This window comes from Pollicipes pollicipes, unplaced genomic scaffold (genome assembly GCF_011947565.3).
Source record: "Pollicipes pollicipes isolate AB1234 unplaced genomic scaffold, Ppol_2.1 Scaffold_7231;HRSCAF=8579_pilon_pilon_pilon, whole genome shotgun sequence".
Taxonomy (NCBI): Eukaryota; Metazoa; Arthropoda; class Thecostraca; order Pollicipedomorpha; family Pollicipedidae; genus Pollicipes; species Pollicipes pollicipes.
In genome coordinates, this window is record NW_023597034.1 from 2973404 (window position 1) to 2993200 (window position 19797).

General features: G+C 50.7%; 1 protein-coding gene across 1 annotated transcript in view; it reads left to right on the forward strand.

The window, feature by feature from the left end:
- The first annotated feature begins 2924 nt into the window (after positions 1-2924).
- LOC119110575 (diuretic hormone receptor) overlaps positions 2925-19797 on the forward strand; it is a 64139-nt gene continuing 47266 nt past the window's right edge. The window contains exons 1-6 of the mRNA XM_037234450.1: positions 2925-3086; positions 15714-15918; positions 16150-16243; positions 16917-17010; positions 18004-18084; positions 19148-19272. Of these exons, the coding sequence (XP_037090345.1) occupies positions 2948-3086; positions 15714-15918; positions 16150-16243; positions 16917-17010; positions 18004-18084; positions 19148-19272 (738 nt within the window). The 5' untranslated portion in view covers positions 2925-2947. The remainder of the gene's footprint in view (positions 3087-15713; positions 15919-16149; positions 16244-16916; positions 17011-18003; positions 18085-19147; positions 19273-19797) is intronic.

The window sequence follows — 19797 nt, forward strand, 5'->3', positions numbered from 1 at the left end:
TGTCCTCCTTTTAAAGCTTTTTTATTAGTTCAAAAGATAACCACTAAGAGATACCTAGCGCTGTAATTGCAACATTATATTCAATATGCTCAGAAGCGCAGTTTTGTACAAAATTCGGTGTTCAGGGATAATACGTTGATTTTGGAGGTTTAGCTTGATGAGATTGGCTTGAAGTAGCAACTACTGCCAACATTGTTTTTCTTTATCACATTCTGTCCACCCCTGTAGCTTTAAGTCACTGACAAAAACACTCGTTTCGTAAGAAAATCCTGCCATTATCCTGTGGGGATGCCAGTACAAGCGTGCCTCAGTGGACCGTACGTAAATGAAGCCGCGCAACGTCGCTTTCGGGTGCCTCGCGCGCGGGGCCGGGCGAAGTTTGAGTGTCCGTTTCCCAGGGTCTCGTCCCACGGACATGACGTCCCACGGCGCAAGGTCACGCCAGGAGGAAACACAAACACATGTTTTCGTGTCGCAGGTTAAAGAAAATGTGAAAATGCGTCGGTGGGCATATTGGAATGATTTTTGGAAGTTCCAACACTCGCCTAGGAAAAATTACGGCAAGCTGCGAGCATTAGTATATCTTGCTGTGTTAAGCACATCAATGGTCTGTTTTACCTTCAGCATGAATCGGACTGTTTTTCTTTGTTCACACATGAACTTGTCGCATGGCTGATGGTTATTTTCAACGGTGCTGGATAAGACACCCCAACCCCTTTGGGGTACACAAGAACAATTGTCGGCAAAGTCATCCAAGGTCAATCTTTGAAATTACTTGAAAGCAAACATTAACAGTTCTAGCTGGATGAAAGTAGCTGGTGCATTGTTTTTTTTTTCAGGGATGAGGAATAGCCAATAAACGCCACGAGAGGTCATGCGAGAGGAAGAAAGTTCCTCTACCCCTACCTAACCAACTGAAAAATGACGTTGTTAGCTAAACGACCATCTCGCCTCCGGCCCTTGAAGCGGCGCATAGGCCTATCGGGGGGACAAATTTCAGGGATTCACTTTTGCGATTTATATTTAGCACTGCCTCTGCGCATTACAGGGACCAACTCAAATCCAAAATATCCGTGAGGCGCCCGCGTCAGAAGAGATTTTCAACCTTTGAGGGAGTCTAGTGACTTTTTCGGACATATGATGTGATATAATTGCGTTTTCTTCGCTCGATCCGAATGCAGGACCTGTTGTATTATGTGATGTTGACACCTATCTGAACTCCATGGACTGGTAGATTATTACTTATGGGCCAACAGATGCGTGTAATCTGAACCGCATGGTGGAGTCACATGCTTCATGCCGGTGGACCTTGGCCTGAGGTAAGGCTATCCGTAATCAGGTAATATGGCAGTTGGGTAGGTCTTATCGATCAGATTTACCCATAAGAATTCCCCGAGAAGAAACCAAAGGTGGCCTTATCTCGGATGATGGATGTGGAGTAAAACAAGGAAAACATAGTTTTTTTATCCCATTTCTCTCGCAGACTTTAGCGCCAGCCGTTATCCTCCGCCAAGTTATAAGTGATACAGTATCTTGGCATGTGTTTGTACATTGAGGCCTGCTTTACCAGACTAAGATGAGTTACCTTGTTTGAGCATAAATCACCCTTATGATGCAATGTGTAAAACTAATCAAGGAACAGATGCACAACATCCCAGTGACCTGCGTCCAGTTTACTTAAGTGATTGCCGACAAATCCGAAGCTGTAATCACGGGTCATTAAAACCCTGCTCCAAACCTGCGGTGGTTAAATGAGTGGTAAAGGAAGCGGCATGTTTTCAGCACTACACAAAGCTCCAACACACCACATTCAGCGTCGTGGTCATGTGCTGTCATCCCTGTTTGTAAAACTTGTACTTTGTTTCGAATAGCATTATCAGAAAAAGCCACTGCAGCACTACGTTTTGTAGGAAGGCAAGTTTGATAAAAATCGGGTTTGATTAGCTCTAGTTATATAATTAAAACCTGACATTTCCAAAACCTGTTTCAAATTGGAATCCCAGCATTACGGAACGCGGTAGTCACTTTCGCGTCCCTTAACGGAGCAAAGTTCCGTCGATTGTAGCCAGGTGACTACCAAATTGCACCCAAGCTGCACTGTTTTGTGAGAGAAGTGGTGGCATGAAGTCACATTCGGCACTACCGACAACATCGATTTTCTCCGTGTGCGCGCCGCATGTTAAGTTCGTCGGACGAGCCGCGACCCCTCGAAGAAGCAACGTCCCTGACGATGAACTCTGTCTGGATATGGCGTGACCTGTGCCTAGTAATGGAGCCGGTAGCACTCAGGCTTCTGGGCAGCTTTATCACAGATCTAAGCGTCTGCAGGCAGATGCACATCCAAAAGCCCGCATTACCGATACCTCTTCTGTAAATGCCGCTCTGACATCACCGTGGCAGTTTCCCGGCTTTCAGGACCTGTGATTTGGATGGCGTTGCGCTATTTCGGCAGCCAGCACCGCTGTTGCTTCGAGTGCGGCATACATTTGAATATATTTTCCATGATATGAGCCGAGTATGAAAACTTGTCAGCTCTACCCCGCCGACGTGATGCATGTGCTCTCACTCCAACCTCACACCTCACCCCATCACTCCAATCTCACGCCTCACCTCACCTCTGATCCGGCTGGTGTCGATCACACGCGCGCTCGCCGACCTCGCGCCCCGCCCCGCCGCCGTCACAGCCCCGCGCCGTTGCAGGCACGCGTGGCGGCGCTGCCCGACGATGGCAGCGGGCGACAGCCGGCTGCTGCCGGCGCGGCTGCTGCTGGTGCTGCTGCTGGTGCTGGCCTGCTGCGGCCGGCCGGCCGGCAGCGCCAGCACGCCGCCCAGCCTGCTGGAGCACGCGTCCGTGGACGAGCTGCAGGCGCTGCTGGACGAGCTGGAGGCGGGCAACGCCAGCCGAGCGGGCCAGGCAGCCACCACCGGCGAGCGGCAGCAGCAGTGCATGGAGGGTGCCGGCGGCGACGCCCACCGCTGCGCCGTCACCTGGGACGAGGTGCTCTGCTGGCCCGAGACGCCGCGGGGCAGCCTCGCCTCCATCCCGTGTTTCAAGGAGTTCAACGGCATCATCTACCACGGCAAAAGTAAGCGCGGGCGGACGACTGTGTCAGGCTTAAGGGAAGAACCTCAGAGGTGTCACTGCTCCGAAACTGCTGGAGAGGATGTGCATGGTAGTTAGATCAGACGGGTTTGATTTGGTCGGATACATCAACTTTCTCGAAATCCGGAATAGCTCAGGCTCAGTTAGCCGCGTCGAGAAGAAAAGTGAAAACCCCATTAAACTCCCTGCCCATCATTATGAAAATAATATTTTTCCATTGCTTTGTCTTTCCCAACACGCACACACCGCGACACATGTACGCACGCATGCACGCAGACACGCACGCACGCCAGAGTCCTACATCCCAATGATATATATATATATATATATATATATATATATATATATATTGCGATGCACTAGTTGGCCAAAGTGTTTGAGCAACAAATGATGAGAGCCAAAAACCCTACGTTGTGTGACCTCGAGTCACCATAGTAATGGACGTGAGACATCGAGTCCGCCGGCTAGTAATGGACATGAGACATCGAGTCCGCCGGTTAATGGGCGTGGGATCTCGAACGGCATGTGCGTGCTTATTTATTTTGTCGTAAGAGCTTCTACAGACTGGTCGTCATTCCCCCCTCTCTTTTGTCATACACCATATAAGGTCGTCTATGAAGTCATCTATAAAGTCTCCTACAAAGTTCTATAAAGTCGTCCCCATTTTGAACACATGCACTGGGCTTCTATGGGCTACTCTCGCGATTGCTAGCATTAGCTGCTTTATATCGCCACCTGTCCTGCTTGTCAGTTGAGCGTCGGTCGAGGGCAGGCGTGCCTTCCCAGCATCAGCAGATAACACATTGAGTTCTTTTAAATCAGTAACGCTGCTAAAATCCTCAACGAGGCGGCAACAGGTGGCCATGTGGTCAGTCTGCGTTCTTTCTTGGGAATAAAGTTACATTTGACAAGAAACGAGATATAGTTTAGTTAAAAAAGATAGGCAATATTTCACATATTACTGGCCTATTAAATCAACCAGAAGTTGGTTTATAGATGCTTCGTTAATGATTAAGTTAAAGCATTTAATAAGCACTTACCAGCATTTGTTTCCGGCATGTTTGCTTGATCCCACCTTCCGCATTCCTTTTCGTGTCTTCTTCGTCTGTGGACATTTTAGACAAGCGGCTGCACAGCAGACTGGAGCGGGCATGGGAGGATATTCGCACAGTCGCCAACAAGTTTGTCGTGTTTGAGCTTCACTACTGTAGCATCAAAAGGACATACACGAGTTTAAAGACCTGCCATTGCTGCCGGGTGAACACGAGTTGGCCATCAATTGCAGCAAATTGGGGAAAAAGCACTTCTGCTTCAAGACGCTGTTTGATTCCTGGTAGACAGGCCCAGCATTTCTGTCTTGCGTGTTTTGTGGTGGGTATCCTTGTGAACAGTGAAACGTCAAATATCGTGATCCAAACTGCTGTGCCAATAAACAAGAAACCACGCTCACCTGCTCCGGCTCAAACGCATAGCGAACCGAACTCCCCCCCCCCCCTCCCCATTTGATGTCTGTCATGCGCAACGCGCGCTAATGGTAGCAGCGTTGCTAGCTGTTCTGGCTCTCCAGCGGCCATACGGTTATACAGTCTGCGCGCACACTTGTTGCTCATTAAGCTCAGCCACGCTCAGCCAACCCGACTGCTGTTGGGAGGCTCCGCCATGGCCGCTTTTTCGGAGGTCCATTATCGTTCCGGCCGGAAAGTACGTTCCACACGTACAGTTGTAGCAAAGCACATGCGACATTGCTAGTGATCGTTTTGTTTGACGCATGAGATTTGTGGGCATCAGTAGACGATGGCGCCATAGCGTCTCGGAGATCTCTTTGCACCCATGCGCGATCACATTAATGCGTGATTTCTAAGACGGAGTTTCATGAAAATACCCGGATTCTTTACCTCTTTCACTGAGGTGATGAGTCGAGCATCAACGCGGGTCTACACGGGAGGAGGTGGGGAGGGGGAGGGTTCTGATGGGCTGCCCTAGTCCAAAGAGCTAGACTATTGCCTGCGCATCGTATCTCGAATAGTTCTGCTTCATCCCGTCACGTGCGAACCGTTTGTACAGTGGTTCAAGATCTTCCTCCACAACTCCCACGAGTTAGCCAGTGGTTCAAGATCTTCCTCCACAACTCCCACGAGTTAGCCAAGACTCCGTGGGCCCTCTGTTACAAGTGCATGACAGCCATCCGAGTGCGGTGCGCACTCGGACTAAGCACATCCGAATACCTATGTGCGCACCGAGCACATCCCATACGGAGCAGTTGGAGCTCCCGCTCGTTGTCAGGCTGGCTGCCTTGGCACGCACGGATGCAGGTAGCCTATCGCGATCTTTCGGTCCGTGAAGTCAGAGGAGTGCTGTGGTGACCCAGTGCGAGACTGTGCCCTCAGGGTGGATGGGTGGCTGCACGAATGACAGGTACGATAATGGCATTGGTGCCGAACAGCGAGGTTTCTACCTTTGAAGCCAATGGTTGAGTAGGCACATCAGTGGTTAACTTGGTTACGGGGCGCTGGACATCGTGGTTATTGTCGCCATCGGGATGGTAAGGTGAAAGGAATAAATGCGTCGATGAAATTTGACAATGTAACAGCATTTGTCTAGCGCTAGAAGAAAAGATGCATATAGGCGTCGCATGCTAACTATCGCCATGGAAAAACCTTTCTTAATAAATGACAAAATGCGATGCCGCACCCGCAGACGTGCATGTAGCCTGGCACGTCTGGGTGGAGCTCGACCTTCGCCCTGAGTTATTTTAACCTCAAAGCTGGTGGATCAAGTCTAGGGATCTTTGTTTGAGGATCGGGTCGTAATGGTACATTGCATGAACCCTCAACGAGATCCGATAACCGCCGTTGCGCGCTGGCTACCGCCGGCTTTCGTTTTATGACGTCACATCCTGTTGGGAGCGAAGATATGCACATCGCTTCGTTCCTTTTCCTGATTTGCATGCAGCCCTGTCGGACTCCGGGTTCCCGTCATGTTGTCTTGTGTCGACAGCCCAAGCTGTAGCTTGACGTAGTGTATCAATCCAGTGCTATTTCAGTGCACGATCTCTTTTATGTAATCTTGCATGTTGATGTAATGTAATATCGATGTAAAGCGTGCATTTCCACTCTCTGTCAACATTGGTACACCAAGGAATGACGACCGGCAAACATAACTCGTAGATTTTAGCGATTTGTCATCTCCTGATTCCACCTCTGTGAATTTGTGTTGTAATTGCACGCACGTAAAACGCTTGTTTCGTCGAATGTAAGAAACATGTCTTAAATGCTGACCGAAATTGGTAGGGGGTCTTGGTTTAACCAATTATATTCTATAATAGCCACCTCATCGCTGAATCTTTGAAAAAATTACGTGGAAACGTGCAATGTGAAATGTAAATACAGATCAGTTGCTGACAACAAAAACAATGCAGGCGAGATCCCAGTTCTTGCTGACTTCTTTAACGTCACCCTAGATTGGACCTTCGTTTCTGGTGGGTCTCTTGGCAAAACGCCAGGTCGAATGTTGGTTGTTGCTGGATCTCCGACCATGTTCCTGGCTCGACCCTGGTTCTTGCTGGTTCGTGGGGCTCAGTGCCATGCCGGATTCGGCCTTTATGTAGTTTATGTATGTAGTTAGGTATAATGTAGTTCTGCATCCTGATTCTTACCGGACCTCTCTGTTTGATTCCTAACTAATGCCCGGGTTCTTCTTGGTTCCGGGACCAGAAGCCGGTTCTCAGGAATAATTTTTGGGAGCCGGGCACATGACTGTCAGTAGTCGGTTACTCCTCGACTCCAGTGACCTACAGTGGGATCGATACCATCAGAGATCGAGCCGGATCTAGTATCGCACATGTTTTGAAGTGAGTGTAGGGCTTTACAGAGATGGCTGGCATCGAAGGGAAGGGTTCGTTTGAAGTGGAAACGTTCATAAGCTCCGGCGGTCGACTGAATCCATCAATGAATGCTTGATCAACCGAGACCCACACCAAACCGCTAAATCAGCGCTGGAATAGGTACGGCAACTTGACTGGCTATGCATGAGCAGCCTGAAGTGGAGCGGTCGGCACACATCCCCTCCAGACGGTGTGCGCCAACTGCTGATTGGATGGGCTTCTTTTGAACGGGGCGAAGTTGTCGCAACAAACACTGCCTCTTGATTGCACCGCCCCTGACTTTTCGTGGCGGCAGGTGCTGCATTGGAAAATCTTTGGAGTTGTGTTGTTTGTGTTGATTGTGAGTGTTGGCAACTGGCTAATCCCTCGATGAAGTTGATCGAGGTCTTTGGGAAAACGAAGGCAGCAGCGGCGCATTGTGTTTTAACGTCCTGCGATTTATGTCTGCATGGGCAAGACACATCTTCTTGCTTGGAGGCCAAAGTGGAATGTTGAGTTACGTGTGGAAATGCTTGGCACCTTCTTCAAAAGCCACGCTCATTTTGAGTTCTTTTTATGTTGTGCATTGTTGTTTTAATCGAATCGAGTTTACCCAATCAAACGGTGCTGGAGGTCAAAAGAGAAGGAGTGTCAAGTTTGAGTCAACAACCTTAATAAAAATTTTCAATACTCAATCACTGCTTTTGACATTTTGATGTCAGCAATGTTAGAAGTTTCCGACCAACATGCCATAGCTAATTAACCATCGGCAATGCTGGGATTTTCCGATAACGCGTTAATAGCTGAAGCAAACAATTCAGCACCGAGGAGAATAGCTTGGCTACATCAAGATATTCTGTGGAAGCTCCTTACGCCAAATCCCACAGGGGCCGCTGCGACAACTATACTGTGGATCAGATAACGGTTGACAGCCTCAGATAGATCGGTCAGAAGCTAGCTCCCCTCCGCCAGATGGCTGCGGACGAAGATCAGGAGGCGGCTGTCATGCCCGGCCGGGCAGCTGTCTCGAGCACGCCTGTGAGCTCGCACCCAATACTGCGACGGCTCCCGGCCGGGCAGCTGCCGCGAGCACGCCGGTGAGCTCGCATCCAATACTGCGACGGCTCTCGGCCGGGCAGCTGCCGCGAGCACGCCGGTGAGCTCGCACCCAATACTGCGACGGCTCCCGGCCGGGCAGCTGCCGCGAGTACGCCCGTGAGCTCGCAGCCAACAGTGCGACGGCTCCCGGCCGGGCAGCTGCCGCGAGCACGCCTGTGAGCTCGCACCCGGCACTGCGACGGCTCCCGGCCGGGCAGCTACCGCGGGTACGCCGGTGAGCTCGCACCCAATACTGCGACGGCTCCCGGCCGGGCAGCTGCCGCGAGTACGCCGGTGAGCTCGCACCCAGCACTGCGACGGCTCCCGGCCGGGCAGCTGCCGCGAGTACGCCGGTGAGCTCGCGCCCAATACTGCGACGGCTCCCGGCCGGGCAGGTGCCGCGAGTACGCTGGTGAGCTCGCACCCAATACTGCGACGGCTCCCGGCCGGGCAGCTGCCGCGAGTACGCCGGTGAGCTCGCACCCAGCACTGCGACGGCTCCCGGCCGGGCAGCTGCCGCGAGTACGCCGGTGAGCTCGCGCCCAATACGCGACGGCTCCCGGCCGGGCAGGTGCCGCGAGTACGCTGGTGAGCTCGCACCCAATACTGCGACGGCTCCCGGCCGGGCAGCTGCCGCGAGTACGCCGGTGAGCTCGCACTCAACACTGCGACGGCTCGACAGCACAGCACCGACCGGGCCGCCCAACTAACAGATGGTCGAGCGGATTTTTCTGTGATATGTTAGGGGCTGCCTTCACCTATGAAATGACTTCCTTCGCTCGGAACAGCGCTGTTTGGTTACACATGCCCCGCAGAAGTGCATAGATCTCCGTTATGTGAAGTTAAAAAGGTGCAGAGTCATCGACGGGGGTTTACGGTGTGGTCATACGTACAACTCAGACCTCTGTCATGTTTTTTCTCTTAGATAAACTAGCCAATGAACAGCCGCTGGAACTTATCCCTCTTATCGGATTCTATCCATTGCAAGCCTGACGTCTCGACCGTGAACGTGGCAGTCTGCCCTGCAACCGTCCGTCCATGTTTGCTCCGTCAATAAGCGCTGGGGAATGGCTGTTCCTCAGCAATGCGAGCTTGGCTAGCGCGTGACTAATTGGCGGTCGCGGTCTCCCGTCATGCGCAGTGTTACAAAACGCGTTACTTCGGTCGGCGGCCATATTAGCGGGCAGGAACCATGGCACAACCCGGATCCTGACCGGGGCCGCCCCATGGTCTGAGCCTCCGGCTGTCGCCCGCTCCTCCTCCCAAACATGACCTAGCCTCTACTAGAGCCGGCCAAACCTAGACTTTGCCTTGAAGACTCAGTACGGAAACTCGCTTCGCTGTAGGCAACATAATTATTGACATTATCGTAATGGGGGAGGGCATCGAACGGTTTGACGGGAGAACCACCGGTCATTACAGCCATAGGGCAGTACTGAACTACCTGCTGCCAAGCAATTTAGCCATCCTATGGAGGCGGCGCAAATTCCGGGCGCTCCCGTGGTACACGCACACATGCACGCAAACATGCACGCACGCACGCTCGCGCGCACGCACGCAAACGATACACATATAGAAAAGCGGTCCCGATACTACCTAACCCCGAACCAAGGTCGGTAAAAATGTGAGCAAGCGTGTGAGCATGGTGCTTACTACCCGAACTGATCGCTCTGTGGGAAGCTGGTGGTCGACATTGGTCTACCTGCTAAGCCTAGACCAATGTCGATTTAACGTGCACCACGTTGCTTCAGCCCAGGTAAAACGAGTGGTGCCAAAACTGCGGGGTGCCGTCGCCGCCCGCACCCACAGCCCAGACGGCCGCGAGGCGTGTCTGTTGGTGCGGCGGGGCGGGCGGCTGCGCCACGTCACGTTACGGGGCCGGCGTGGCCGGGCGCCTGTCGGGTGTGGTTAGCACCAGCGTGACGCGGGGCAGCCGACGTTGGTGTCACCGATCGGCGGCGCCGGCGGGGCGTCTCGCCCAGCTGCCGCACCGCAGTGACACAGTCCCGCGGACACATCTGCCGTGCCCCGCCGATCCCGGCCGACAGGCGCGGCTGGTGGCCACCTGATGTGTAGCCACTTGGAGGTATGACTCACTATGCGGCAACCAAGTACGCATGGCCGCAGGACGTCCAAGCGAAGGCGTGGTAGAAATTTGCATGTCCCATCTACCTGTGCGTTGCGGAACGGCGTAGAGTTCATTCCACATGGCCAATTTCTTGCACGTTGGGTTGTACGATTTTTCAGACACTGGCATGCGAGATGTTTGATCAGGTACAATTTTTCTGCAACATTGCACTACCAACAAACAAGGCCCCAGCCCCTGCTCGACTAGCACAGACAACACACACATTTACTAGGAAAAAATGGACCGCATTGGTCGGAATGCCGTTGGATCATGAACGGATTGAATCTCGTTGGCGCGGCATGGTCGTCTCACAGAACTGGCGACGTTCGTCAAGCAGGGTACCGCCAATCATAATGGTAATAGTACGGCCCGACGCGTGCAGGCCACCACGACGCGCTGCGAGCGAACCTAGCCTCAACAAATCACTTAGTCTATGGAGTTCCAAGGCTATCCGACCCATAGCAACGCCAGCAGGCAGCCGTCAAGAGGTCGAATCACTTGTCTGCAGACTTAAAAGGCTGTCCGGCCCATAGCGACGTCAGCAGACGGCAGTGAAGAGGACAATTTGAGCAGCCGGCGTCTGAGAGCCAATTTCTTCGTTGACCATCTTTTAAACTTCGAAAACGCCGGCCCAGAATCTAACGTCACACGCAGGGACGATTTATTGGCGCATTTGACGGTGATGCACAGCTGCGAGCGATGGATGTGGAAAATATCAGAAAAAAACGATTGGAAAACCGTTGGGTGGAAAATACACTTCGACAGGCGTAACATCCGCCCATCATTCAGTTTTCTTGTCATTTAAAACGTCCAGCTCAACTAACAAATGTAATATTATCTTTTGTAAGATACGTAGCAGAAACATACCATATATTTTTCCAGGCCGTCCATTCCAACACCGAGCGCCTCGGTTGCCATGGATCCGTGTCTGAGGCGAAAGCTACTGAGACCATGCTGGTTTTGTATTTGGTATTGGCTACATTTGGGATCGGTAACTTTTTCTTGTCAGGTGTTTTTCGCGGAATATTATCGGTAATAGGCGTTATATTGCTGTTGTTTATCCCTCATATTAAATCGTTATTTTTAACAACAGCGTGCTATTGAGTAAGTCTGAGAGAGACACACTAATACCGTTGTAAATGTTATTTGCGCATTGCATAAGCGGGGATGGTTATATGCATATGGATACGCACCACATTCAGAAGGCATTATTGCTTCAATCAATGTGAGCCTCTAAGCCACACTACACGCGCATTTCAAATTTCACGCGGAATTTTCGCGCATGGTCTTTACATTTTCATGTATATTCACGTGCCGTGTCGAATGCCGGTCTTATCTTCACTGAGCGATTCTGCCAGTATCAAAATCCTCCATTGACCTGTTTTGCACGTGAGTTTGGCCGTTCCGGAGAAAATCAGGCATACTGCATATAATGACATTTAAAAAAACGATATAAAAGATGCATGGTAAACTGAAATGTTGAAGAACGCTTACGCATCATTGTTTGAAAAAAGAAGGTGGCTTAAAAAACTATAAGGCATTTTTCAAATTTGAGCAATACAGGCAGGCACAGAATAAAAAGAGAATATTTACGCATACTCCCGAGTTGAGAATCACCAATAAACAGGTTGAATACATTGTGATTGCTCATAATAAGTTTTTGCATTGCACCTTTTGCAAAATCCATGACCATAAAAAGTATGTGTTTTAGTACAAGGCTCTTAAAAGTCCGGCTGTGGTAGCTACAGAGCAAGCACTAAACCTACGAATGAGCGTGTTGCTTCGGACATATAGCCGTATTTGTTCCCGATAAATATCGCCATCACCTGGAAGTTCGTTGTTGATGACATGTTCCAAGATATATGGCCTGCTGTTGTTGCTTTACGCCCCGCCAAGATATGCGCAGTCGAACCACCCTGGGGGATCTGGCAGCGACCGTCAGGGCCGCCACCACACTGACAGCCCGCAGCTCTTCCACGCTAGTTCCGACAGGTGATATGAACCCATGAGGGCCAAGCACGCTTCGAGGTGTCCGCCTCCTCCCGCCACACGGGGCGCCCGATCGCCAACAGCTGAGGCGGCTGCGCTGCTGGCAGTACCGGGATGGGTTTCAGCTTATCCCACGCAGACACTGCGCCAAACCAGACCAGTGTAATGACCGCCGCATGTTCAGCGGATGTCTACCTCCGTGGCGATGTACAAACCAAAACCACATAAGAGAGGTAAACCGCTACCTCCGCGGCGATGTACAAACCAAGGCCACACAAAAGAGGTAAACCGTCCGGTGGCTCCCACTTCGTCTTCGCTTAACGTTAGTGCGACGTCACAGGTGTCAAGATTATATATATATATATATATATATATATATATATATATACTATTATATGCATATTTGTACGCTATATACGTTTGTCAGTGATGACGCTGAAACGGTGTGTGAGACTCTGGTGAAATAAAGCAGCCGGAACTGCGCTAGCGACGGGATCAGCTGCACACCCGTGTCATGGGCAGCATACCGGCCACTGCCAGCGGGAGAAACACCAAGAGAAATGCTGATGTCACTAAGCTGGCAAATGGGACCGCTCTGGGGGCCTCTGAAGCACAGAACGTTTTACTGAAGAGGGCAGATGCTGTTATGACGCGTTATGGCCGCTGGAACGATCAGCATTGTCTTGCCTTCTCTGTTATGTGTGCTTTCTTTGATAGACTTTCTATTATTAATCGCAGCGGAGTTTGACATCGGCCATCTAGAGTATATCCTAGACATCGTTTGACGCCTGGAACGCGACATGACAGAATTGTAAAAATGAGCGGATTTTATGTCCAGTGTGCCAAAGTTGGCTGAAGTTGTCTGAAAGCAAGCACAAATCGGCAGCAAGGATGAACGCTCGCCTTACGGTTGATGTCCGTGGTCGGAGCGCTGCACGGGCGGCGGCTGGGTCTGCATAGGGAGCTGCAGTGCCAAATAGTCCAGCTGATGACCTACGTCCAGCTGCCGACGTCCAGTCCTTACGCTACGGGCGCGGCTAGTTTCCAACAACTTTGTATAGACAGGACATCCATCGTTGTGGCAGGCTCATGTGGTGCCAAGAAGCTGGTATCCTAGGTCGCGACGCTTGGGGCCAAATCGGTCATGATGACGGCGGCATCTAGATGCATGGGCCGTGAGCCCAGTGAGCCGTGAAATAGGCGATGCAGTGAACGCTTCCCAACTGGATTTCCTGGCACGCCCCTAATTGGTATTCCAACCAGTCCCGGGATACGGGCTGGGGAGCCCAAACAACGGAGGCAAGGCGCAGGGTCGGTCCCGGCGTGGCGGGGGAACTGACAATGCCGCTTCCGTCCTCGTCTTCACGCGGCTGTCGACCCGTCCCATTGTCCCAGCTGGCGCAGGAGTGGTGAGCGTTGCAGGGCTTTCCCACGTGATTTGAACGCAGGATAGCGTATGCTGTTGATGGTCTCGGTGCCTACGCTATGCGATTATCAGCACACGAAACGGTTGCGTTTTATTTGATCCGATCCAGACCGTGTCCTGCCGGACAGCTTCAGATCAGATCTAAATTCAATAGCTCCCCCCAAGGCTAATATAATCCGAATCCAATCAGCCCCAAACGCGCCGAGCGTTATGGTGCCGGGATGGGAAGACTTAACGTCCACTGAAATGCTTACTGGGATGGTATATGCATCTGTAGCTGTAACATGTCTGACATTCTATTATATGTAGACAATTCACTATTCTTTAGACCATTATCGTGGTAATGCTCTCTAAACAAATGCCTCTAGAGAGCAACCATGGCCTCTGGTCATCTATCTACCTGCATAATTGGATTTGGTTCCAGCGCACCCCTCACATTATGCGTTAAATGGAGACCCGTTGGGCATGTGCTGTCTGGTACAACATAAAACACTCTGCCCGCTAAAATTAGATGGTTGCCAGGTTTTTTTGCACCAAAGACGCGGCTAATAAAGGCAGATATTGTTCATTATCATCTGTCGATTAACCATGGCTCTGTTTGTGATTAGCCTTCACAAGTATTCCAGTGCGCAATGTTGCCAATCTTGACTTACGGGTCCCACTTACCTGTTGAAATGGAAGGTCGACATTTGCTTCATACAGTTGGACAGCCACATATGATTAACCAGATAACAATTGGAATGATGTTTTTTGTGAATTGGTTAATTCGAGACTAAACGATGGCTTGCTTGAACATAGTCATTATACAAGCTCGTTCAGTTCATGTCAATCACGACTTGAGCACCAGCTTGGCTCACTTCGCTCCGTACTCTGACGATCGTCGTTCTTAATTTGTATTCTGTTCCCTGTCCCATCTGCGATGTAATGGAACGTGCTACCTTTCCGCACAGTAAGACCTTGACTTGGTCCATACAGACCGCTGGTAAATCATGGCACGACAGCGATTCGTACATCGCATCGGCAGCGCGAGTCTTAGATCATCATCAGGTCTTCCTCGTCCTTCCCCGGCGACCCTAAAGGATTTCATGTAGTTCGATTTTATTGCTGTTGGATTCTTCAACTGAAAGTTTTCTTCCCTTTTTGTGTGTTTGTGCCGACGATCACTGCTGTACCAGGTTTTCAGATGTTTTCTCATAAGTTTTAACTTAAGTTCCGTTTCTTGGCATTCAACCGTTAGTCAGTCGTCAGAACTGAAATCCGACTAATGCCATAATTCATAATGCAAAAATGGCAAACGCTTCCATGCACCGCGTGACGTCTTATCTCCCCGATCAAGGCGTGTAAGACATGTGGGCTGTCACAAAAAAAACGCTTCCATGCTCCGCATGACGTCTTATCTCCCCGATCAAGGCGTGTAAGACATAAGGACTGTCACAAAAAAAACGCTTCCATGCTCCGCTTGACGTCATATTTCTCCGATCAAGGCGTGTAAGACATAAGGGCTGTCACAAAAAAGACAGAAGTCTGGCAAACAGAGATAAGTTAAAACGGAGGCGACTGCGTCACGACATTGTGTGGCGCGTTAAAATCGTCAGCAAGACTTTTTTGTTGTCTTCGTCTTTCCTTATCGGAATGATAGGCCATACTCTTCGTAATAAGCTAATCCCAGCAAAGACCTTGATTCAGAAGTCAGGTCATCAACACATTGGAAACAGCTTCTAGTAAGAAACACCACTGCGGCCGACCGCTTCGTTTTTCACGTGAATCGATCGCAGGAAGCTCGGCAACGATGGAATGGGTACGTGCGGCTGCGGACGTCTCAACGATAAGGATAACCTCTTGCCGAGGACTACGCACAGCAAAAAAGCTGTCTACCCACTCTGTAATTGGCTCTCATGGCACTCACGTGGCACTCCCATGGCACTCACATGGCTACTGTAATTTCCTCGCTATTTGCTGCTGCTCCTAGCCGATTACAGCACATGTACGCAAGCTCACACTGCTAAATTATGATCGCTTCCATGCGGTGCAGTGACGCCCCGCCGCGTTCTGCTGCCATTTCCATGTGGGCAGTGCGTGTTAGCCATAACGCGGTCTTCTTTTCCAGCCAACGCCAGCCGTTACTGTCACGAAAACGGGACCTGGGAAGAGCGGGCCAACTACTCCGACTGTATCAAGGCGTACAACCAGAAGGTCTTCAACGAGGCGGACAGTTACCAGCAGTCTGAGTTCACATCGCTGATCTACCTGGCCGGCTACTCGTTGAGTCTCATCACGCTCTCGATAGCCACCTGGATATTTTCCTACTGCAAGTACGTGATCGGCGTGATAGAACTGAATACTAGGATTGGCCGAGGCGAAAAATTGTTCAAACTTCGGAAATACCGGAGACGTGGTCACTTGTAATACGCAAGTTACGTGAGTGGCTCGCGGGCAAGGTTTCAATTTTCCGTGCTGTTGTGGTGTTCTGACAATAATTCATTTTTGACTGATTGCTTCTGTCGCCAACGTGATGCCTTTCATAGCGCTAATGTATTTTCCAGGGACCTACGGTGTCTGCGGAACACGATCCACGCCAACCTGTTCATTACCTATATTCTGACTGATTCGCTCTGGATCATTTCATTATCTCTCGAGGTGAGTAGTCGCTGGGAGCTAGGCTGTGTCAAACCCGCAGCGCGGTCGCGTGTCATGGTTCCTGTATTATCACGACGGCTGCTGACACAGCCACATGCACGGCACATGACCAACGGGGAGGGACATCCCTGCTTAGCTCAGTGGCAGAATGCTGGGCTAGCGCTGAGAAAGCCCAGGTTCAACTCATAACAATTCCAAGGAGTTATGGAGTTATTACTCCCTCTCAGAGCTTCATAACACCTGAAGACGGCTGAATTGTTAACTGGCCGAAATGCTGTGCACACACTAGCCCGCGAGACGAGAACGGTAGTGCAAGCAATATTCACCGGTGGCAAGGTGTTTCTGCGAGGCTTTAAGTCTGCTCCCTCTCAGATATTGACTATCAGGTAGGGTTATCGTAACGCAGGGCTAGAATGTTTGAGTGAAACTGATAGTCTGCCTGACTACACGCGCGAGTATCTGGGTTAAAAAAACGGCCAACCGTGTTTTGATGTCCCCACTACTGTCAGCAAAAGGCGTCACAGCGCAGGTGTCCTCGTCATTTAAATATCTCGTAAAATGAATACCTTTTTCCAGAGCGGTTGACGGGACGCGGCCGCACTGCTGCACTGTCACATTGTCGTCGTGGTCGGCACCACGTCTAACTGACCTGCCTGATGGCGCTCTGTTCCAGCTGTTCCTGACGCAGTACGCGTTCGTGTCCTGCGTCATTGTCGTTCTGCTGCATTATTGTCACGTGACGACTTTCTTCTGGATGTTTGTCGAAGGTCAGTGAGCGCCACACTAGCAGGCACGGATGATGTACGTAGCTCTTGACCGCGCGCACGTAGGTCGCCAGGTAATTGCCTTATTCATACCGGATAGCTCCAAGAAGGAGCAAAAGAAATTCGGGAGCCTGAGAACAATTTGGGTGCACGGAGCTGACGTTTCGATGACTGTTTGGTACGTAGATAAATGTTGAGAACCTGCGCATTTGCAAACGCTTCTGCCCCTTGTTGGTATTTGACGTGGAAGGGAACAACGGCGAACAGGTTGACGTAGGAGTCCACAATGATTGCTTACTGAGGGCAATGCTGGCTCTCAAGAGGCATGTGCGTACGGGCAGTGTTGACTAATAGATAAACCTGCGTACAGCTATGCTTCTCTATCCCGGTACGAAACGAGATTGAATCCGCTAATTTCGGACAGGCGTTTTTGCCGATTTGGATTCAACCCCTCGACCTCATGCAACACAGGACGTTGATACATGACACCGTTTAATCTCGTTCCAGCATCAGGTTCCAGTGACATAGGTCTATTTTCACATTGGTGTTCACCGCTATATCACAGCGAGTGATCGTAGTTACGTTTACACAAGTTTGTTACACTGGTTTGTGCCCATAACTCACACTGTTGTCTGAAAGCTTTCGACTTATTTTCCACTTGGTATCAACTGTGCCTCTACGGTTGACATCAATGTCAGCAAACAATGCGTTTTGTGGATTGCTACATCCAGTTCTATCGATTGCGCTTCGGATAGACGAAATCCTTATATTGGCTACAGAAATATGGAGAGGCAAAAAAATGCCCAAGGTGACCCCCGGCAGCTAGATAACCCGGTCAATGTCGGAGCTAATAACTTGGGAATAGTACACACACCGGCTAATCAAGCACGTCGACAAGACTATCAGCAGCTGGTCCCGTCTAGCGTGAGGTAAATCAATGCCGTAATACCACGTACGCCGTGAGGTAAATCCGTGGCTGACATTCGACTCTTGCAGGCCACTACCTGTACATGTTGGTGGTTCGGACGTTCTCCGCGGACAAGATCCGATGTCGTCTGTACATGCTAGTTGGTTGGGGTAAGCCATTGTTGTCTTCTCTTGCCCACTCCTCTTGAGCTCCGCATCGCAGCGGGCAGTGAATGCATTGCTATTTTTGTGAATGTTTTGTATTACTGTCAATTATTGTCAAAGACACCTGTATTGTCATCATATCAAATATTGTCTGTTGTCATCATACACCTGTACAGTGTTTATGTAGCCTCGTAATTATCAAAGTGTAGATTCTACTCAAAATATGGAAAGATTAGTTAGACTCAGCTTAATGTCAATGCAATTCAACTCGGCAACGAAATTAAGAACACGAGACTCTTCTACGGTCAGAAGACCCAATGCAACGAACAGACAAATGATTGCTTTTTTAAAATCTGTACTGGAACAAATTTATTTTTGTGTTAGCCCGGCACTGACCAGGCTCTTCAGCGGCATACCATCGGCCCGCGGGGTGTTTGGTGTTTGGGGCGTAGGGAGCTGGCACTGGTAGCGTGCGAAGTATGGAATGGCGACGTGTGAAGCTTAGAATTGAGACGTGTGAAACCTGGAATGGTGGCGTGTGAAGTTTGGAATGGTGACGTGTGAAACTTGGAATGGCGACGTGTGAAGCTTAGAATGGAGACGTGTGAAACTTGGAATGGTGACGTGTGAAGCCTAGAATGGTTGCGCGCGGAGCCGGCACTGGTGGCGCGCGGAGCTGTTTTCGGAGGTTACTTGCAGGTCTGTCTGTGAATGGCTACACCCGCACCTTACGATCGTGACATTTGTCCGGCCTCTTGACAGGGGTGCCGGTGCAGGTCTGTCTGGGGATGGCTACACCCACGCCTTACGATCGTGACATTTGTCCGGCCCCTCGACAGGGGTGCCGCTGCAGGTCTGTGTGGGAATGGCTACACCCGCGCCTTACGATCGTGACATTTGTCCGGCCTCTTGACAGGGTGCCGCTGCTGGTTTGTCTGGGGATGGCTACACCCGCGCCTTACGATCGTGACATTTGTCTGGCCCCTCGACAGGGGTGCCGCTGCTGGTTTGTTTGGGGATGGATGCACCCGCGCCTTACGATCGTGACATTTGTCCGGCCCCTCGACAGGGGTGCCGCTGCTGGTGATGGGCACGTGGGCGCTGGTGAAGTCTCAGACAGCCGGCCCGGCCGGCACCAGGGCTCAGTCTGAGGTTCAGAGTGGCTCATCAGTTCAGCGCCTGCAACTGGAGCCGGTCAGTTCGCGGCGCATACGCAGCGCACACCGCCCTGACCTTTGCCCGCTCCTCCAGGCAGGTGGTCAGGTCAGCTGGCCACATAGCATGGTGCTGGCGTTATGAAATACTGCACCACATTATCCGCTGCCATTATTAATGCATTCATCATAAAGTATGGAAAGCCCCGCGTAGCGTGCATCTGGCACAGGTATGCGTATATGGTTTCCGTTCCGAAGCCATCAGAACCGGGTGCTCATTTCCGGTGCTACGGTCATGATATCGATCGGGGTAATTTATCAGCATCTGCTCGGCTGCAATAAGAGTACTATGTAGGCTTATCCATTAGCTATTGATGAAATTTCAGCATTTGTGATAGTTGAAGCTCAAATACTAGCTGTTCGGTTCATCTTGGGAGTTAAATTTGCAAGTGTCCGATCATTGGTACTGAAAATGCTCAGAAATGCGAATGACAACATCCAGGAGTTTTAAAGCCATTTCCAGTAGGAATTTGCTTATACCCGCTCGGGTGGGGGTCAAATTGAC